The sequence below is a fragment of the Leptinotarsa decemlineata genome, unplaced genomic scaffold (assembly GCF_025532065.1).
Source record: "Leptinotarsa decemlineata unplaced genomic scaffold, Ldec_3_MD MMD2_P_RNA_scaffold_5, whole genome shotgun sequence".
Classification (NCBI taxonomy): domain Eukaryota; kingdom Metazoa; phylum Arthropoda; class Insecta; order Coleoptera; family Chrysomelidae; genus Leptinotarsa; species Leptinotarsa decemlineata.
In genome coordinates this window covers 19,103,530-19,118,333 of record NW_027412532.1, presented here as the reverse complement: position 1 = coordinate 19,118,333, position 14,804 = coordinate 19,103,530, and the positions used below count along the sequence as shown (strand labels likewise).

At 35.7% G+C, this 14,804-nt stretch overlaps 2 protein-coding genes across 2 annotated transcripts in view; both read left to right on the top strand.

Moving 5' to 3' along the window:
• The window catches only part of LOC111502661 (Zn finger homeodomain 1), a 961,246-nt gene that overhangs the window by 498,602 nt on the left and 447,840 nt on the right, over positions 1 to 14,804 (top strand). The gene's annotated exons all lie outside the window — the stretch shown is intronic.
• LOC141479998 (uncharacterized) lies at positions 13,258 to 14,797 on the top strand. The gene is made up of 3 exons (XM_074169675.1): positions 13,258 to 13,490; positions 13,550 to 13,771; positions 13,828 to 14,797. Exons 1-3 carry the CDS (start codon positions 13,320 to 13,322, stop codon positions 14,473 to 14,475), a joined length of 1,041 nt encoding a protein of 346 aa, XP_074025776.1. The 5' UTR covers positions 13,258 to 13,319; the 3' UTR covers positions 14,476 to 14,797.

Genomic DNA, 14,804 nt, shown 5'->3' with positions numbered 1-14,804 from the left:
GCCGCCGAACCGATCTGTTCTCACGGCAAATCACATTAAGCCGAAATGGTTTTTAAAAGATCCAAAAGGTAATAAATTGCTTTCTCACCCTTCCGCGGGCGAAAAGAGATCGGAGTATAATGGCAATAATACGGAATCTAATTATAAAAAATATCTCGCACATGGATGCTGCCGTGCGATGACAAAAGAATAACCGGGCTAGCGGCCCCCTATATCTATCTGTGGGAATCAGAATCGCAAATATAAATGAATCATTGTGCAGGGATTTCGGGTCGCGTGTCTTCAGAATTAGACCCCACCAGCCACGTGCTCTTAGGTATGCGATTAGTGCGTACTTCGGTGACATCAATCAACGGTAAAGTGGAGATAACGAACCTACGCCGCGATTTTCTACGGCCTAAATGGATTCTCCACCCTCGTGCTGACGGTATAGCGTTTGATGTCGGACGGTCAATTGATCAACATTCAGTATAGCGTGAAATGCCGCGAATAAGAAGCTCTTCATGGTTTTCACCCATAAAATGGACCAACTCTTGAAAACATCTTTTTGAGAAATACCACAGTTGAGGCAATGGAAGAAATACACGTCGTCATCAGTTTGTGTAGTCGACAAACTAATGGAAAATGAACGATGTGGCTACTGCTCCGAACAATCTAACCTATTAATGAAGTATTTTTGGAATTTACTGATGGTGCACACCCCATATTTAGACTTTAGCTCACTGTTATGGAACTCCTCAGCACTTTATATTTTTCTGTAAGGTAACATAACTACATAACACATGGGCTTAAAAGTCTCGGGTGTAATCTACATCGGGAGTCACACAATCATTCCAGTGCCGCTGTAACATTTCAATATCACTTTTGCATAACGATTTATTTTCTGCCCAAAATGGGCCTCAGTTTCAGCAATAACTTCTTCATTCGAACGAAACTTCTCCCGGTGAGCATTTTGTTGAGGTCTTCGAACAGCTATAGTAGTCGCTGGGAGCCAAATCTGTCGAACACGGTGGATGTGGGAGCAATTCGAAGTTCAATTCATGTAGTTTTGATTGACTTGTGACACGATGCAATGCGATGACAAATTGCAGTTTCGGCCTCCAAACGATCCAAACACTCATATTCCAACATACCGAAGCTACAACCTTTCCATAGTTGTGCTTTCAGGCACTTTAGACGAGGTTAACCGGTTGCTCCCCACTCAGATAACGATCGTTTTGATTCCGGAGTGAAGAGATGAATCCATGTTTCGTCCATTGTCACATATCGACGCAAAATATTCGGTTTTTGTAAACATGGCCAAACACTGCTCAGAATCATCAAGACGTTCTTGTTTTTGGTCAACAGTGAGCTCGCGCGGTACCCACTTTGAACAAAGCTTTCTCATGGTCAAATGCTCATGCAATATAAAGCCAGTTGTTTTGATATCTTAACAGTGTCAGCTAATTGACGCAACTCTGCTTTTCGATTATTCAAATTTTGGGTTTTCTTTATGTTTTCTGGTGTTACTGCCTCATTTGAACGTTCACTGCGTTCTGCACCATCGGTGTTTCTACGTCCATTTTCAGCAAACCAACGTTAAATTGTTTTTTCTGATCGAGCGAAGTCCTTATAACACATTTCAATCTAGAAGCAGTGTGAAATTAAAACCAGGATCACCTTTGTTTTGAAAATAACGAAAGTAGTGTCACTTGTAGCACAAAAACTCACAAATTTATGAGTAGAATATCATAAAATTTCAACAGCTTTCTTTTGAAGGTTAGTACTAACTATAAGCAGAGAATACGATAAGATTAGCATCTATGTGTTAGGCCCGAGATTTTTCAGCCCAGGTAGTTGTATTGAACAAATTCACTTCTCGCCGTCTGTCCATATGTATGTCTAGGTCTTCAAAACTACGCAACGGATTTTGATGCGGGTTTTTAAATAGATAGAGTGATTCAAGAGGAATGTTTATATATATATATATATATATATATATATATATATATATATATAACATGCATAATAAAGTAGAGAAATACTGATAATTTTAGAGGTTTCTAATGTAATGTCGTGAATAAACACATTTCTTTGCACATACATTGCAAACGCTGGCTGAACACTACGAGATACTTCAAAATATTGTAATACAGTATTGTCCACCTTAAAAAGGTCTACAAAAAAGTCCGTGATGGTATATGTCCATCTCTTAGGGATAACCCACAATAACCATTTTTTATCCTCAAGAAATAATGGCTCATTCACGAAGCGATTTCGAGCAATACATCATTAATCCATATCCACCTTATCCAATTAAGTACCTTGAATACATTGAACATTTAATATAGATCAATGTGGTCCTTTACAGCATGAAATTTAAATGAACATTTTCAAAGAATTTAAATGCAAGGACAAAGCGGTTGAGGCGTTACCGGCCGGGGGGGGGGCGCGCTTCCCCCTATAGCACTTCATGATTAGCAGCAGGACGGTCCGGCAGTTTGAATTTTACAATATGCCAAACATTATATAAGATCATTTGTGATAAAAATGTATCACAACGATATAAAATCTACTTACTGTGAAACATAAAATGCCCCCCTAGTTTTATTATTTGGTTGTGAGAACAACTATTGGTGCAGTTTAAAAGAATTGAAACTCTTCAAAAAACACCAATGTCAACTGTCGAAAGATAGTAATACGTCATCAATTGTTCTGAAAATCTAAGAAATTGTTGACGACTCATCGTGGTATATCTAATATCCCTCTTCGATGTACAATATACACCTACCGGATATGAGCAATTTTTTCACCTATAAATTCTCGAATATATCGTACCAATTCCAAAGAATTTTTTCTATTCTCTATTCACATTTATTTTGATCTTACTCTCATATTCATTAGTTGATTACCCTAACTGGTTTTTATCAACCAGTCTGTTACTTGAACAATCCTGACCAATTTAGCTATTTCCAGGATCTTGTATACATTAAGGTATCTGTTTTTCCTGCTGTTACGTGGTAGACGGCTGACTTGTTTTAAGTTTAAGGATACCATTCCAAAAATTTTATCTCATATTATTCTGGAGACAATTTGGGTTGCCCATAAATTGTTCGCCTTCCGTAATCCGGTCTCCCACTTTTACATGTGGCTGTTATGCAGCCATATTTTGTGCAGGTATCATCTAAATGGACATTATTTAGAAAGTAGCCATGCAATTATTCTAAGTCGCTCCCAGCAATGTTGAAGCATTTCTTCAGTTTTTTTCTAGAATGTTCCTTTATACAGATTATTCTGTGCGTTTCCAGGTGATGTTTCTTATTGGAACATGTGCTGATTTTGTGAATTTCACAATGAAGCTGATACACAAATGCTTGAACACCTAGTTCTCTGCAAAAATCACCTACATCTTTTTTCCTCCATACCATCATTTTAACACCAAAAAACATTCTACCTCATCTTTCCGTTTTTCAAGACCTATCTCTCACGGAAGTATTTTTCCATCTAATTTCGAATCGACTTCAAAATAACTTGGTCTTTGTAAAGAAATATGCGACTCCTAATATAGTATAGGTGGTAGTATTTGGAATATATGGTACGATAGTACAGAGTTAATAATCTAATCACGCATGCTTAGTTCTTCTGCAGTAACATAATTTGAGCACAGAACCCTTACACTCAAGTCTAGAATGTATCAAATGTGGCGACAGGACAAATTCGCTCTTATTGAAACAACCTTAACAATAGTACCGAAAAATGTATCTTGATAATGGGCAATATTCCAAAGAAATGTAATAGAAGGGATCAATTAAAGCAATGTATGTTTATCTAAGAAAGATGATAAATGATAATCTCCAACACTAAAAGTTTTTATTTTCTGTAAATTTTCAGGAAATGTGTTTACGTACAAAATTGAAAATGTTGCGGAACGACTTTATATGTAGTTCTTTTCCTGACATTAATTGTTTTGCAGCACAGTATGTTCGTGATATTTTGACTCGATAAATTTACCATTGTCCACGATTTGCCCATTTTCTAGCGCAGAACATAGAAAATGCGCCTTCTAGTCATAAAATATAAGCTTACGAGTTCTGTGGATTTTAGTGGCAGTGTCAGACTGGTCATATAGTCAGTGTGGCATTTTTCAGCCGGGTTATGATTTTTTTGTTCATTTTCGAACTCTTTGGGTTGAAAAAAATATAATGGCGTCATTCAATCCTTCTAGTACTTGTTTCTCAATAAACAATGTCTAATTGAATATTATAGTGCTTCATCAAGATATCTAAAAATGATTTCGAATAGACACATTCTTCAAAACTTTTTATGGTAATACCTTTTGAACACGATTGTAAAGGCGATTATAAAGGCACTAAACGCAGTTTTGCAGTATAAGTTTTTTGAAAATTTATGGGGGATGACTGACGCGTTTTTTACCAATCACGTTTGCTTCATCAGGATATAAACTATTCTACAGAAGAAATTTAACTTGCATCTCATTGCATTTTCACTCCATCAAGAATCATTTGGTTGTTTAGTCTAAGATGAAAAATTCCCCATCACATACAATAAGAGATAACGTGCAGTCAATTCACCTCATCCCTTCAATCATCCATTTCAATCAGTCGAAATAAACAGTTTCTTACGCTTAATTCGATTAGCAGTAACGCGTAGATGGTCATTAATAATGGCCATAAACATGCACGTATAACGGTGTGCTACGATTGTGAGTCATACGTGTGCCTGCGTTGATTTGGCGTGTATAGTCTAGGGGTATCCGTGTGGCAGAATCAGAATCTGGCATGTAGATTAGACGTACCCCAATGTGTGCGCACTATTCTCCGATCTGGTCCAGTTATACACCGATTAGTTCTGCAGGGGTGCACAACCCTAACTCCGCGTCTCCCTTTCCTACACTTATGTGACAGTTCTTCAGTGTAGGTGCAGTATACCCCGATGGAAAACATTTAAACTTCTTGCTAGGTATGGCTGAAATCACTCAAATTTATTGAAGGGTCTCATATTTATTCGTTTCTTGGAAATTGCGACGTCGAAATTCAAAATTTTTACTTTAACTCGAAATTACGAATTTAAACTCAAAATTTCGAGTTTTGAGTCCCTTCCGTAAGGGTAGATATCATAGTCCTTACTTACTTGTCTTTCTAGGAGAGTGTATCCAGCAATGCATTTATGGTTCAGCCTAGCTCCACTGATGACACCTATGACGGGTCGAAACAGCTATGTCCGGTAATGAACTATAACTGTGTTGTGAAAGCTGAAGTGTGCTAAAGTGAGGAGAAATTGAATTTGAAATTTTGAGTTTTGAAGTCGTAATTTCCAAAAAACAAATAATGAGAATTTTCTTATTAGTCAGTGGACTATGTTTGAAGACTGACAGTAAACAAATCGTCGACCTTCAATTGAAGGACGATTTTTTCAGTTGTATTGCCAATTGCATAGAGGAACTGCAGCAAATTTAGTATACTGGTTTGTTTTTTGGGAATAAGTAGAGAAGAAAATGGCTTAGCCCAATAAAAAAATACATCAAATGGTTGGAAAATTATTAAATTTCAATAATAGAAAGAATAAAACAAAACGAAAATTAAGAACATTATCAAAACTTTAATCGACCTAAAAAAACTCCAAAAGTATTAAGTAATAATCAGTCACAATAATCACAGATGGAATATATTATTCCAAATTATGATCACCTTTTTTTCTATAACTTTGCTCACACTTTTCCTTACTATCTAATGAATTTCTTATTTTTGTAACAGTATTATAGTTTTCAGTTCTCTTGGTAATAATTTTTATAACAAAATTGCTTACACTAATATAATTATTAAGTAATGATCAGTCACAATAATCACAGATGGAATATCCCAAATTATATTCACTTTCGGTATTCCAAATTGACAACAAGACATCGTAACCTAAAATTTCATATCACATTTTTAATTTCAGAAATATTAACAAAATAAAAGTAAAACCATTAACTTAAAAGGTCGCTTATTAGTTTAAATAATTACAACAGAGATTTTATGTATCATAGTAAATGATTATCAATGATTGCTTTTTTACTGAAAAAAGTTTGAAATTTGACGTTTCGCTTCTACGAGGCTGGCAGCCGGAATTTCAAGATGGCGGTTGGTTTTTAGAGCTCATAGCTCCGTATGGCGTGTGACGATAAGTTTACAAGAAGAAAACACAGATGGCACTTATAATAATTAGGTATATAAGGTATTCCAACTTACCTGCAGTATTCCAAATTTGCTGCAGTTCCTCTATGCAGGAAATTTTCTGTGAAGAAGTCGAATATAATCCAACGTCCTTCGTGGTATTTGCCAGGAGATTCATTGTTTTCTGACAGGCGTCAGTCCACTCAACCTACTGTGCAGGTATATCTGCGACTGGCTTGAACGTTTAAAGTTCATTTCTTTAGAAATAAGGAGAAAATGTGGCACCTTCGCCATAGCCATTGACGATGGAACCAGTATTCAATGGAAGTATTGTTGATTCAGTTGTACAAGTTAGCAGATATTATTTTCATAAAAAAAGACATTTCATATATGTGTGATGTAACATTTGGAACATTTCATCAGTTCGGACTTCGATTGTCTAATATAATATAATGCATCGGTGAAACTAAGAGGCCATTGAAAGTTCGCATTGCCGAGCACGAGAAACACACTCAGCGAGGAGAAACCAGCAAATCCGGAATAGCAAAGCATGTTTGGACTCATCATCAACATAACATCAAGTGGGCTCAAGTTGGAATCATCCACAAAGAGGAACACTGGTTTAGCAGAAAATTCAAAGAAGCCGCGTATATGTTGCCAACAACGCATTTAGTCAAGCTAGCGTAGATATACGTAACATATGGAAACCTCTAATCAAGCGAAAAACGACCAACTCCCGCCAAACAGTCATCTCCCGCTAAAACCACTGTAGCGGAGAAAGGGAAGAGGGGATAGGTGAAAGCACTCGAATGACCTATAAATAGTCAGATTTCGGAGGATCACCCGAAGACGATTATGGATGCTAACAATCGAAACGTCGTGACGTAACTTGGTTTGGAATTTTTTAATTTTTACTTTTCATTTTTTGTTATTAATATTTTTCAATTTTTTAATTTTTAGCTTTTATTAATATTTCAATTTTTTTTGGTTGTTGCTTGTATGTTATTTCTTTGTAATTTCAATTTTTTGTTTAATAAAATTGTTATTTTCGGTTAATCTTTTTAATTTTTTTCAGGGATTTCAAATCAGTTTATATTAAATTAGACAATGGAAGTCCGAACTGATAAAATACACCACAAAACATTGTCAACCACCTTCAAACAAACATTACTGGAACAGTTAAAAAATTTGGCATGGAGATACTTCTAATTTTTTTTGTTTGGAATTATGATTTCTTGTATCACCTAAATGAACAACAACAATGTCGCCTCAGACATTGAACAAAATTAATAATTTTCTTTCTTTTAATCTTTAGTTCATATCGATACTAATCTTTATCATACATGCTGTTGATCTCTGTTAGAGTATTGGCACATGGGATTTTTCTTTCCTGCTTGGGGCTTTGTTCACGAGATGGAGCTGTTGCCAGTTAACAATATTTCTCTCAGACGAAAGTTTCATATATGTAGGAGCGTAAGGGCCGCAGTAAACGCGCCGTACTATATCCCAAATAGATACATATACAGAGACTTAGACCTGGACACGCAATATGTGGACGTGTATATGATAGAACACGCAGAAAGCGTGTTCGATAGAATCAGATCGCACAACAACCCAGAGCTACGCGATCTACACGATGCGTTGAACATGGATGACCCCAGGTTCCGAGAAAGGGACAAACATCCAAGGCCGACCAAGCAGAATCAACGACCACCCCCACGAGTCGCCGTCAGGCGACTCCGGTAAGCATACTGATCAGATTTCCTTTAAGCAAGTTCACCGCAGAACAACTCGACTGCGATCCAATTATCCTTAGACTCACTGAGGAACGCCCGACGTTAATAACAATAGCCGCCGGTTAGTTTTTGGGGGCCCCCATGCAAAAATTCAGTTAGGAATAGTTAGACAAAACATTTTTTACCGATCGCGAAAGAATAGCACCTAAAGGCTGACTTTCGACCAAAAGAGGTCAGAAGTCAATCTTGCTGAAAGTGCCCATCAGTAAGTTGAGGACCGCTCGGAGAGGAGAACCTAAAAATTGCATATAGAAACTGAAAATCCGTATACAACATTCGATTCAGCACGAACATTCATAGATGAAGATTACTGGAGTTTTTTCCAACACCAAACCGTTATTTTAAATTATTGTGAGGTGTTAAAATAACAGTTTGGTGTTGGGAAAAACTCAGGTAATATTCATTACTACACCAAAGGTTTTAAACAGTGCATCACAAATTCAAAGATGAACGAAATCTGTTCACTTTCTTGTAAATTGATGTAAGGAGAACATAAAAATTATATATAGAAACTGAATATCGGTACAATATTCTTAGAGGTGAAGAAAGGTTGATATATTTGTATGATCCACTCTTTGGGTATTTCGAGATGAACCGACTCCACAAAAATGTGTTAATGTTGATAGGTACAACATTATTCCAATAAATTGATGGATGTAGCCGTTACTACGTGGTAGGAAATCTTAATGAAGAAAAGAGAAATGACACTTTCTATGTTTTTACCACTTTTATTTGTAACTAACGTTACTGCAGTTTCGTCCTATACGGATATTTTCAAACTTATACAATAAACTAACAATGATTCATTACATTCGTCGGAATTTACTGTAGTGGTCTCCAAGTTGTTCATAAATATGTCTGCTGAAAGTGGACTGAGGGGTTAGCCCATTAGTAAACCTGCATCTTGTTTATAAAATTTGTTGTTGAACTGTTGGTAGCTCTGATTTAGGCACACATCGAAAGCTGTTGAAACTTCAAAGGAAGTGATATGGTTCACTTTTTAGACATATTAGATCAAGCCAAAACAAGTTAGGAAATTCACTTACAGATTAATATACCCTCAGGTCAAACAACCAGAAATTAAGAAATGGGTATCGCTAACATATTTTGGAAAAAGAACAGAGATCATTGGGGGTTTATTCAGAAAAAACAATGTGGAAGTGGCATTCAGACCACATGCCAGGTTATACCATTTCCTTTTCAATGCCAAAGATAAGGTCGACAAGTTGGAAAAATCTGGAGTTTATAGGCTTAAGTGTCCGGAGTGTAATAGTGTTTATGTGGAACAATGTGGCCGAAATTTCCAAAAACGGTATGCTGAACATGAAAGGTCCTTCAGACTAGGAAAAACCATTCAAACCATTCTTTATAAGTTTCCGAATCAAAACGATACGGAAATTGTACACTATGCCTGGAAGGGTTACAAACTCAATTATTTAGAATCCTTGGAAATTCACAAGCAAAAACATTGCTTGTGCAACCTGTTAAATGATCAAATCGATTTAGTTTACTGGCCGGTTTTTAAATTGGCACATCCGCATTATGACCTGTAAATTCAGGTACTCAATCAAGTCAAGTACCTCTATTTCTATTAGTACCTACAGGAGTGGTATATAATGGCGAATGTAATGAATCATTGTTAGTTCATTATATAAGTTTGAAAATGTCCGTATAGGACGAAACTGCAGTAACGTTAGTTACAAATAAAAGTGGTAAAAAACAGAAAGTTTCATTTATCGCTCCTTCATTACATTATTTGTTTGTTGAAAGTATTCAACGAAATTAAATACCAAATAGCTCAGAGGTATCAAGTGAGTGGTACGACATAGCTCACACACAACACACACACCACAAATAGCACAGTGGTATCAAGTGAGTGGTACGACATGATGATCACGGGTTTCACGAGTTCAAATCCCAGCGCAATTCTTTCTTTTTGCTGTTAGTAACAAAATATTATCATTCTTATAAGTACCAAATTGTGTGTTTGAACAATCATGAGATTTTATTTGCTCAAACAAAGACATTTTTTTGTACTAAATGAAATAAATAAATATTTCCACGTAATTCGTTCATTTTCATTTAAAAAAATATCATTTTATGAAATAATTTGAAAACGCGACTGTCAATTATTTTTCGTTTCCAGCTTCGAGAAGACCATTAAATTTTACTAATTTGCCAATTCAACCGAATTCGTAGAATCAATAATAACGGAGTTGGCAATGATGCCGATTTAATTTTGAACACCTTGTATCATTCAAATGTGTTTTGAAACATGGAGGAGTTGAACGTTCTTATTTCATCTTCAGATCACTGTCTTCAGGTAACTTCATAACAACGAATCAAATTACCTGAAAAATGTTTCTTGTCTCGTCGTACATGAAACCATCCATTATCGCCTTAGCTGGAAATGAAGGTAACTCATCTATTAATAATTTCATTTATGACGCGAGACCGCATCATTGCCCCCATTTCTTCAGATGACGTTAATGCGGATGACTCACAGAATTATCGCACCCTTGGTTGTTGTGTAATTAATCCGCTTACGTTTCGGAGTTGCAGCTTTTTCGTGGGGAAATTAGCTGCTCTCCTGCCGATAGTCACATGTATGTCACGTTCAGATGGAAATACTGACGATGAAGGGTCTAACGCTAACGTGCTGCGGGATGATTAGGTGTGAATATTGGACGGATCAACCTCATTAAGAAAAACATTTCAACGAACATAAACCCAATTTTTCGAAATTTTCAGTTTAGCCGGAAGTTCCATATTTTTTTATTCACTGCATTTCATATGTTTTTCACCAATGGTCAAAGTGATCATGCCTAGATTTTATCAATACTTTTGTAGAGCGGTTGAAATATGAAATGAGCCGAGAAAGAGAACGTCAAAGTAACCCATGCTAGGCTGGTCAAGGGAAAAGCTTTTCTTCCCTATGTTAACAATGTTTCAGACCGAATTGGGAGAATCTTAGAGGAACAAGACCTGAAACCAATAGTTAGTCCAATAAAAACTACCAGACAAAGATCCTATTTCTTGGAGCTTTTGTCCAAGGGCACCGAAAATTATGATTCAGGGCTCATTAGATTCGGAATGACCTCTAGCAACTTTTTGAAAAATGTCAAGAAGGGCTCGAAAAAATGGCAAGAGTTATAAACAATTCAATAAAAAAGGGGGGTTTGGTTTTTTGCAAATATCTCGGAAAATATTAAAGATATCAGAAATTTGAAAATAGATCCTTAAAGAGTAGGAAACTTAAGAAAAAAGTTCCATCTCCCGGAACTCTATCACCAATATTTATAATTTCAATTAAGAGGCGAAAATAGTGCTGAAAGCCGGCGATGCGCGTCCCGCACGCGCTGACCAATACGGACCTTGGAACAATATCAAATCAAAATCTAAATAATATAGAAACGAGATTTGTTGAATTCGAGAAGATTGATATAAGTAAGCTGAAGTCAATTATTTTTTCTCTCAAAAATAAAGGCAATGCTGAAGTAGTAATGTCTGCTACATTTTTGAAATCAACATTTTTTACGCTTGGATTTCATATCCTAAACTTAATACAAACATCAATGTCGCCCGGTAGCTTTCCAAATAGGTTAAAAAAAATACAGTTATTCCCATCCCAAAAATAAATAATGCAGTTGATATGTTAGACTTCAGAGCAATAAATACTTTGCCGATTATTGAGAAAGTTTTGGAAATTGTTGTACATGAACAAATTACTAAGTACTTTATTGAAAATAACCTTTTTATAGGAAATCAATCCGGATTTAGAGAACACCACTCGTGTGAAACTGCCCTTCAATTAACAGTTTCAAAATGGAAGAATGAAATCGATAGTGATAAATTTATAGTAGCAGTGTTCCTTGATTTCAAGAGGGCATTTGAAACTATCGATAGGCAAATATTACTTCGTAAATTGAGATATTATGGAATCGATGGAATAGCCTTAAGTTGGTTCAAAAATTATCCCAATGACAGGTCACAAATAACTAGAGTGGGGAAATGTTTCTCAAATGAAATTTCAAACAATATAGGCGTACCCGAAGGGAGTGTCCTGGGACCACTGCTGTTTATAATTTACCTAAATGACGTGAATTATATACAAGGTTATGATTTTTTGAATTCATCTGCAGATGACACGTTACTTGCATGCTGTGGAAATGACGCTGTAGAAACAGTTGAGCGCATGAATCGACTCTTGAAAAAAATTGAAATATATTTAAACGAAAATAAACTGAAAATTATTAGGAATAAAACCAAATCAATGATAATAAGTAAGAAACATAAACTGAAATCAACTGAATATGAAAAGCTTCAACTCGAAGTGGAGGGAGACAAAATTGAATGGGTGTCAGAATTCAAGTATTTGGTCTTCGTGTTTGATGAATCACTAACTCTCAATGCACACTGTGACTATATTTGTAAAAAAATAACAGATTTCATCGGAAGTTTCCATGTTTTCAAAAATAACAATATACAGAAACATTATACAGCCCCATTTTGATTATTGTTCCACTCTGTTTTATCTTTTAGATAAAAACAATATACAGTAGTTACAGAAATTGCAAAATCGAGGTTTAAGAATCATCTTAAAATGTAATAGATACACTCCTATTCAATGCATGCTGAGTGCCCTCAAGTGGTATGATGTGGCAGAAAGACTGTATTACTCAAGTATGATGTTTATTTATAAAATAACTAGAAATTTATTACCAAAATATTTTGATTCCTTAATTACGTACAATAATCAAATTCATGACTACAACATAAGAACCACCAATCAATTCCACATTTCAAGACAAGAACAAAGCAATCTATGAAATCGTTATTTTTCAGAGGATTGAATGATTTCAACCAATTACTTTACCACGTTAAACATTCTGTTACTCTATGAATTTTCTGATTTTTTTTTTTATTTTTATGTTTCACATCATCGAATTGTTTTATTGGTTCGAGCTTTTATGTGTTTTGTATACATTATGTTATGTCGTTGCCACATTTTGACATGTTATAGTTATTTATGTATCAAGGGAATTAGGAGGGCCTTAATTACCGATGGCAAAGTTTGCGTCCCGAGGGCCTCTGGCCCGAGGGACAGCAATTGCCTGAGGTTATTAAGGCTCATTAATTCCCGTGGTACATAGATAATTTTATTTCTGACCGATTTCAATAAAATTTTGTTCATTTTTGAAACGGAAAAATGTACCAATTCATTACCTTCCGGTATATTTGAATCAGGTACCGTTCATTATAGTAGAGTTTTCTTGTTGCTAGGTTGTTGCTATGTTACTTGTTTATAAACAGAACTTTGTTATCAAGCTGTGTTTGCGGTGAAAACGTGTTTTCTACCCCAAATATAATGGAGGATATTTTGAAAAAAGCTGAACAAGCAAGAGAATCATTAATTCCATCGAAAAGTGAAGCCGTATACCAAAAAGAATACAAGATATATCTGGACTGGGTGACACGGAAAAATGTTATGCCAAAAGATGTCACTGAAACTGTATTTCTGGCATATTTTCAAGAACTGGTAAGGAATTTTCTATGTTTTTCGGTAGATTTGGTAGTAATTGTGTTTATTCGTTTCAGTCAGAAACGTATAGTCCGAATTCTTTATGGACTAAATGGTCAATGCTAAAATCGATGGTGACTATACATGAGAAACGAGATATCACCAAGTTCAATGAACTACAGGCTTTTTTGAAATGGAAGAGTAAGAGTTATAAGCCGAAAAAGTCTGCTGTTTTATCTCCTAAAGATGTTATCAGATTCCTAAAGGACGCTCCTAATGATATTCATTTATTGCATAAGGTAATTTTTTTCTTATTTTCCTTTTTGTGTGTATTTATTTCCTTTTTTTGTTATAGGTTGTTTTGATTATGGGTTATTTTGGAGGATGCAGAAGTCAGGAACTTTTGAATATGAAGATATCGGATATAGAGGACCGGGATTCCGTTATGGTAGTGAACGTACCGGAAAGTAAAACTGGTGTATCGAAGAAATTTACAGTTGTGGATGAAAAAGAGTTCTCCGCTTTGCCTTTATTAAGACTTTATATGTCTTTGCGTCCTAAAGGTATTGAACGATTTTTTTTGAGCTTCCGACAAAATAAATGTACATCTCAGCCAATTGGAAAAAACATGTTTGGGAAAATCCCCAGCAAAATCGCAATGTATTTAGGATTGCCAAACTCATCTTCCTATACGGGACATTGCCTTCGTCGCACTTCTGCTACTGCTCTAGCCAATGCAGGAGCAACTATGACTAACTTAAAAAGACACGGAGGTTGGAAAAGTTCCACGGTGGCGGAGGGGTATTTGGAGGATAGCATCGAATTGAGAAATAAAACGGCGCGTATGTTGTCTACTTTGTCATCAGAGGAGCCAGGTACCTCGACTGTAGTGAACAGAAGCTCCAGCCATACAAAAGAAGAAATTGTTTCCAGTGGCGGAAGTAATTTTCAGGGAACATTTCAAAATTGTACATTTATTATTTGTTATGACGTGAATAAATAAAATATGGTTCAGTTTTCATTTCTATTTATTTTTACTTGTGAAAGGTAGAGGGAATTATAAAATCTATAATGTCCCAAGGGAGTTATGACCCTCTTTATTGATAGCGTAACTATGACGATATAAGCTTATAATATCCCGGTCAGAAATAATAGTTATTTATGTATCAAGGGAATTAGGAGGGCCTTAATTACCGATGGCAAAGTTTGCGTCCCGAGGGCCTCTGGCCCGAGGGACAGCAATTGCCTGAGGTTATTAAGGCTCATTAATTCCCGTGGTACATAGATAATTTTATTTCTGACCGATTTCAATAAAATTTTGTTCATTTTTGA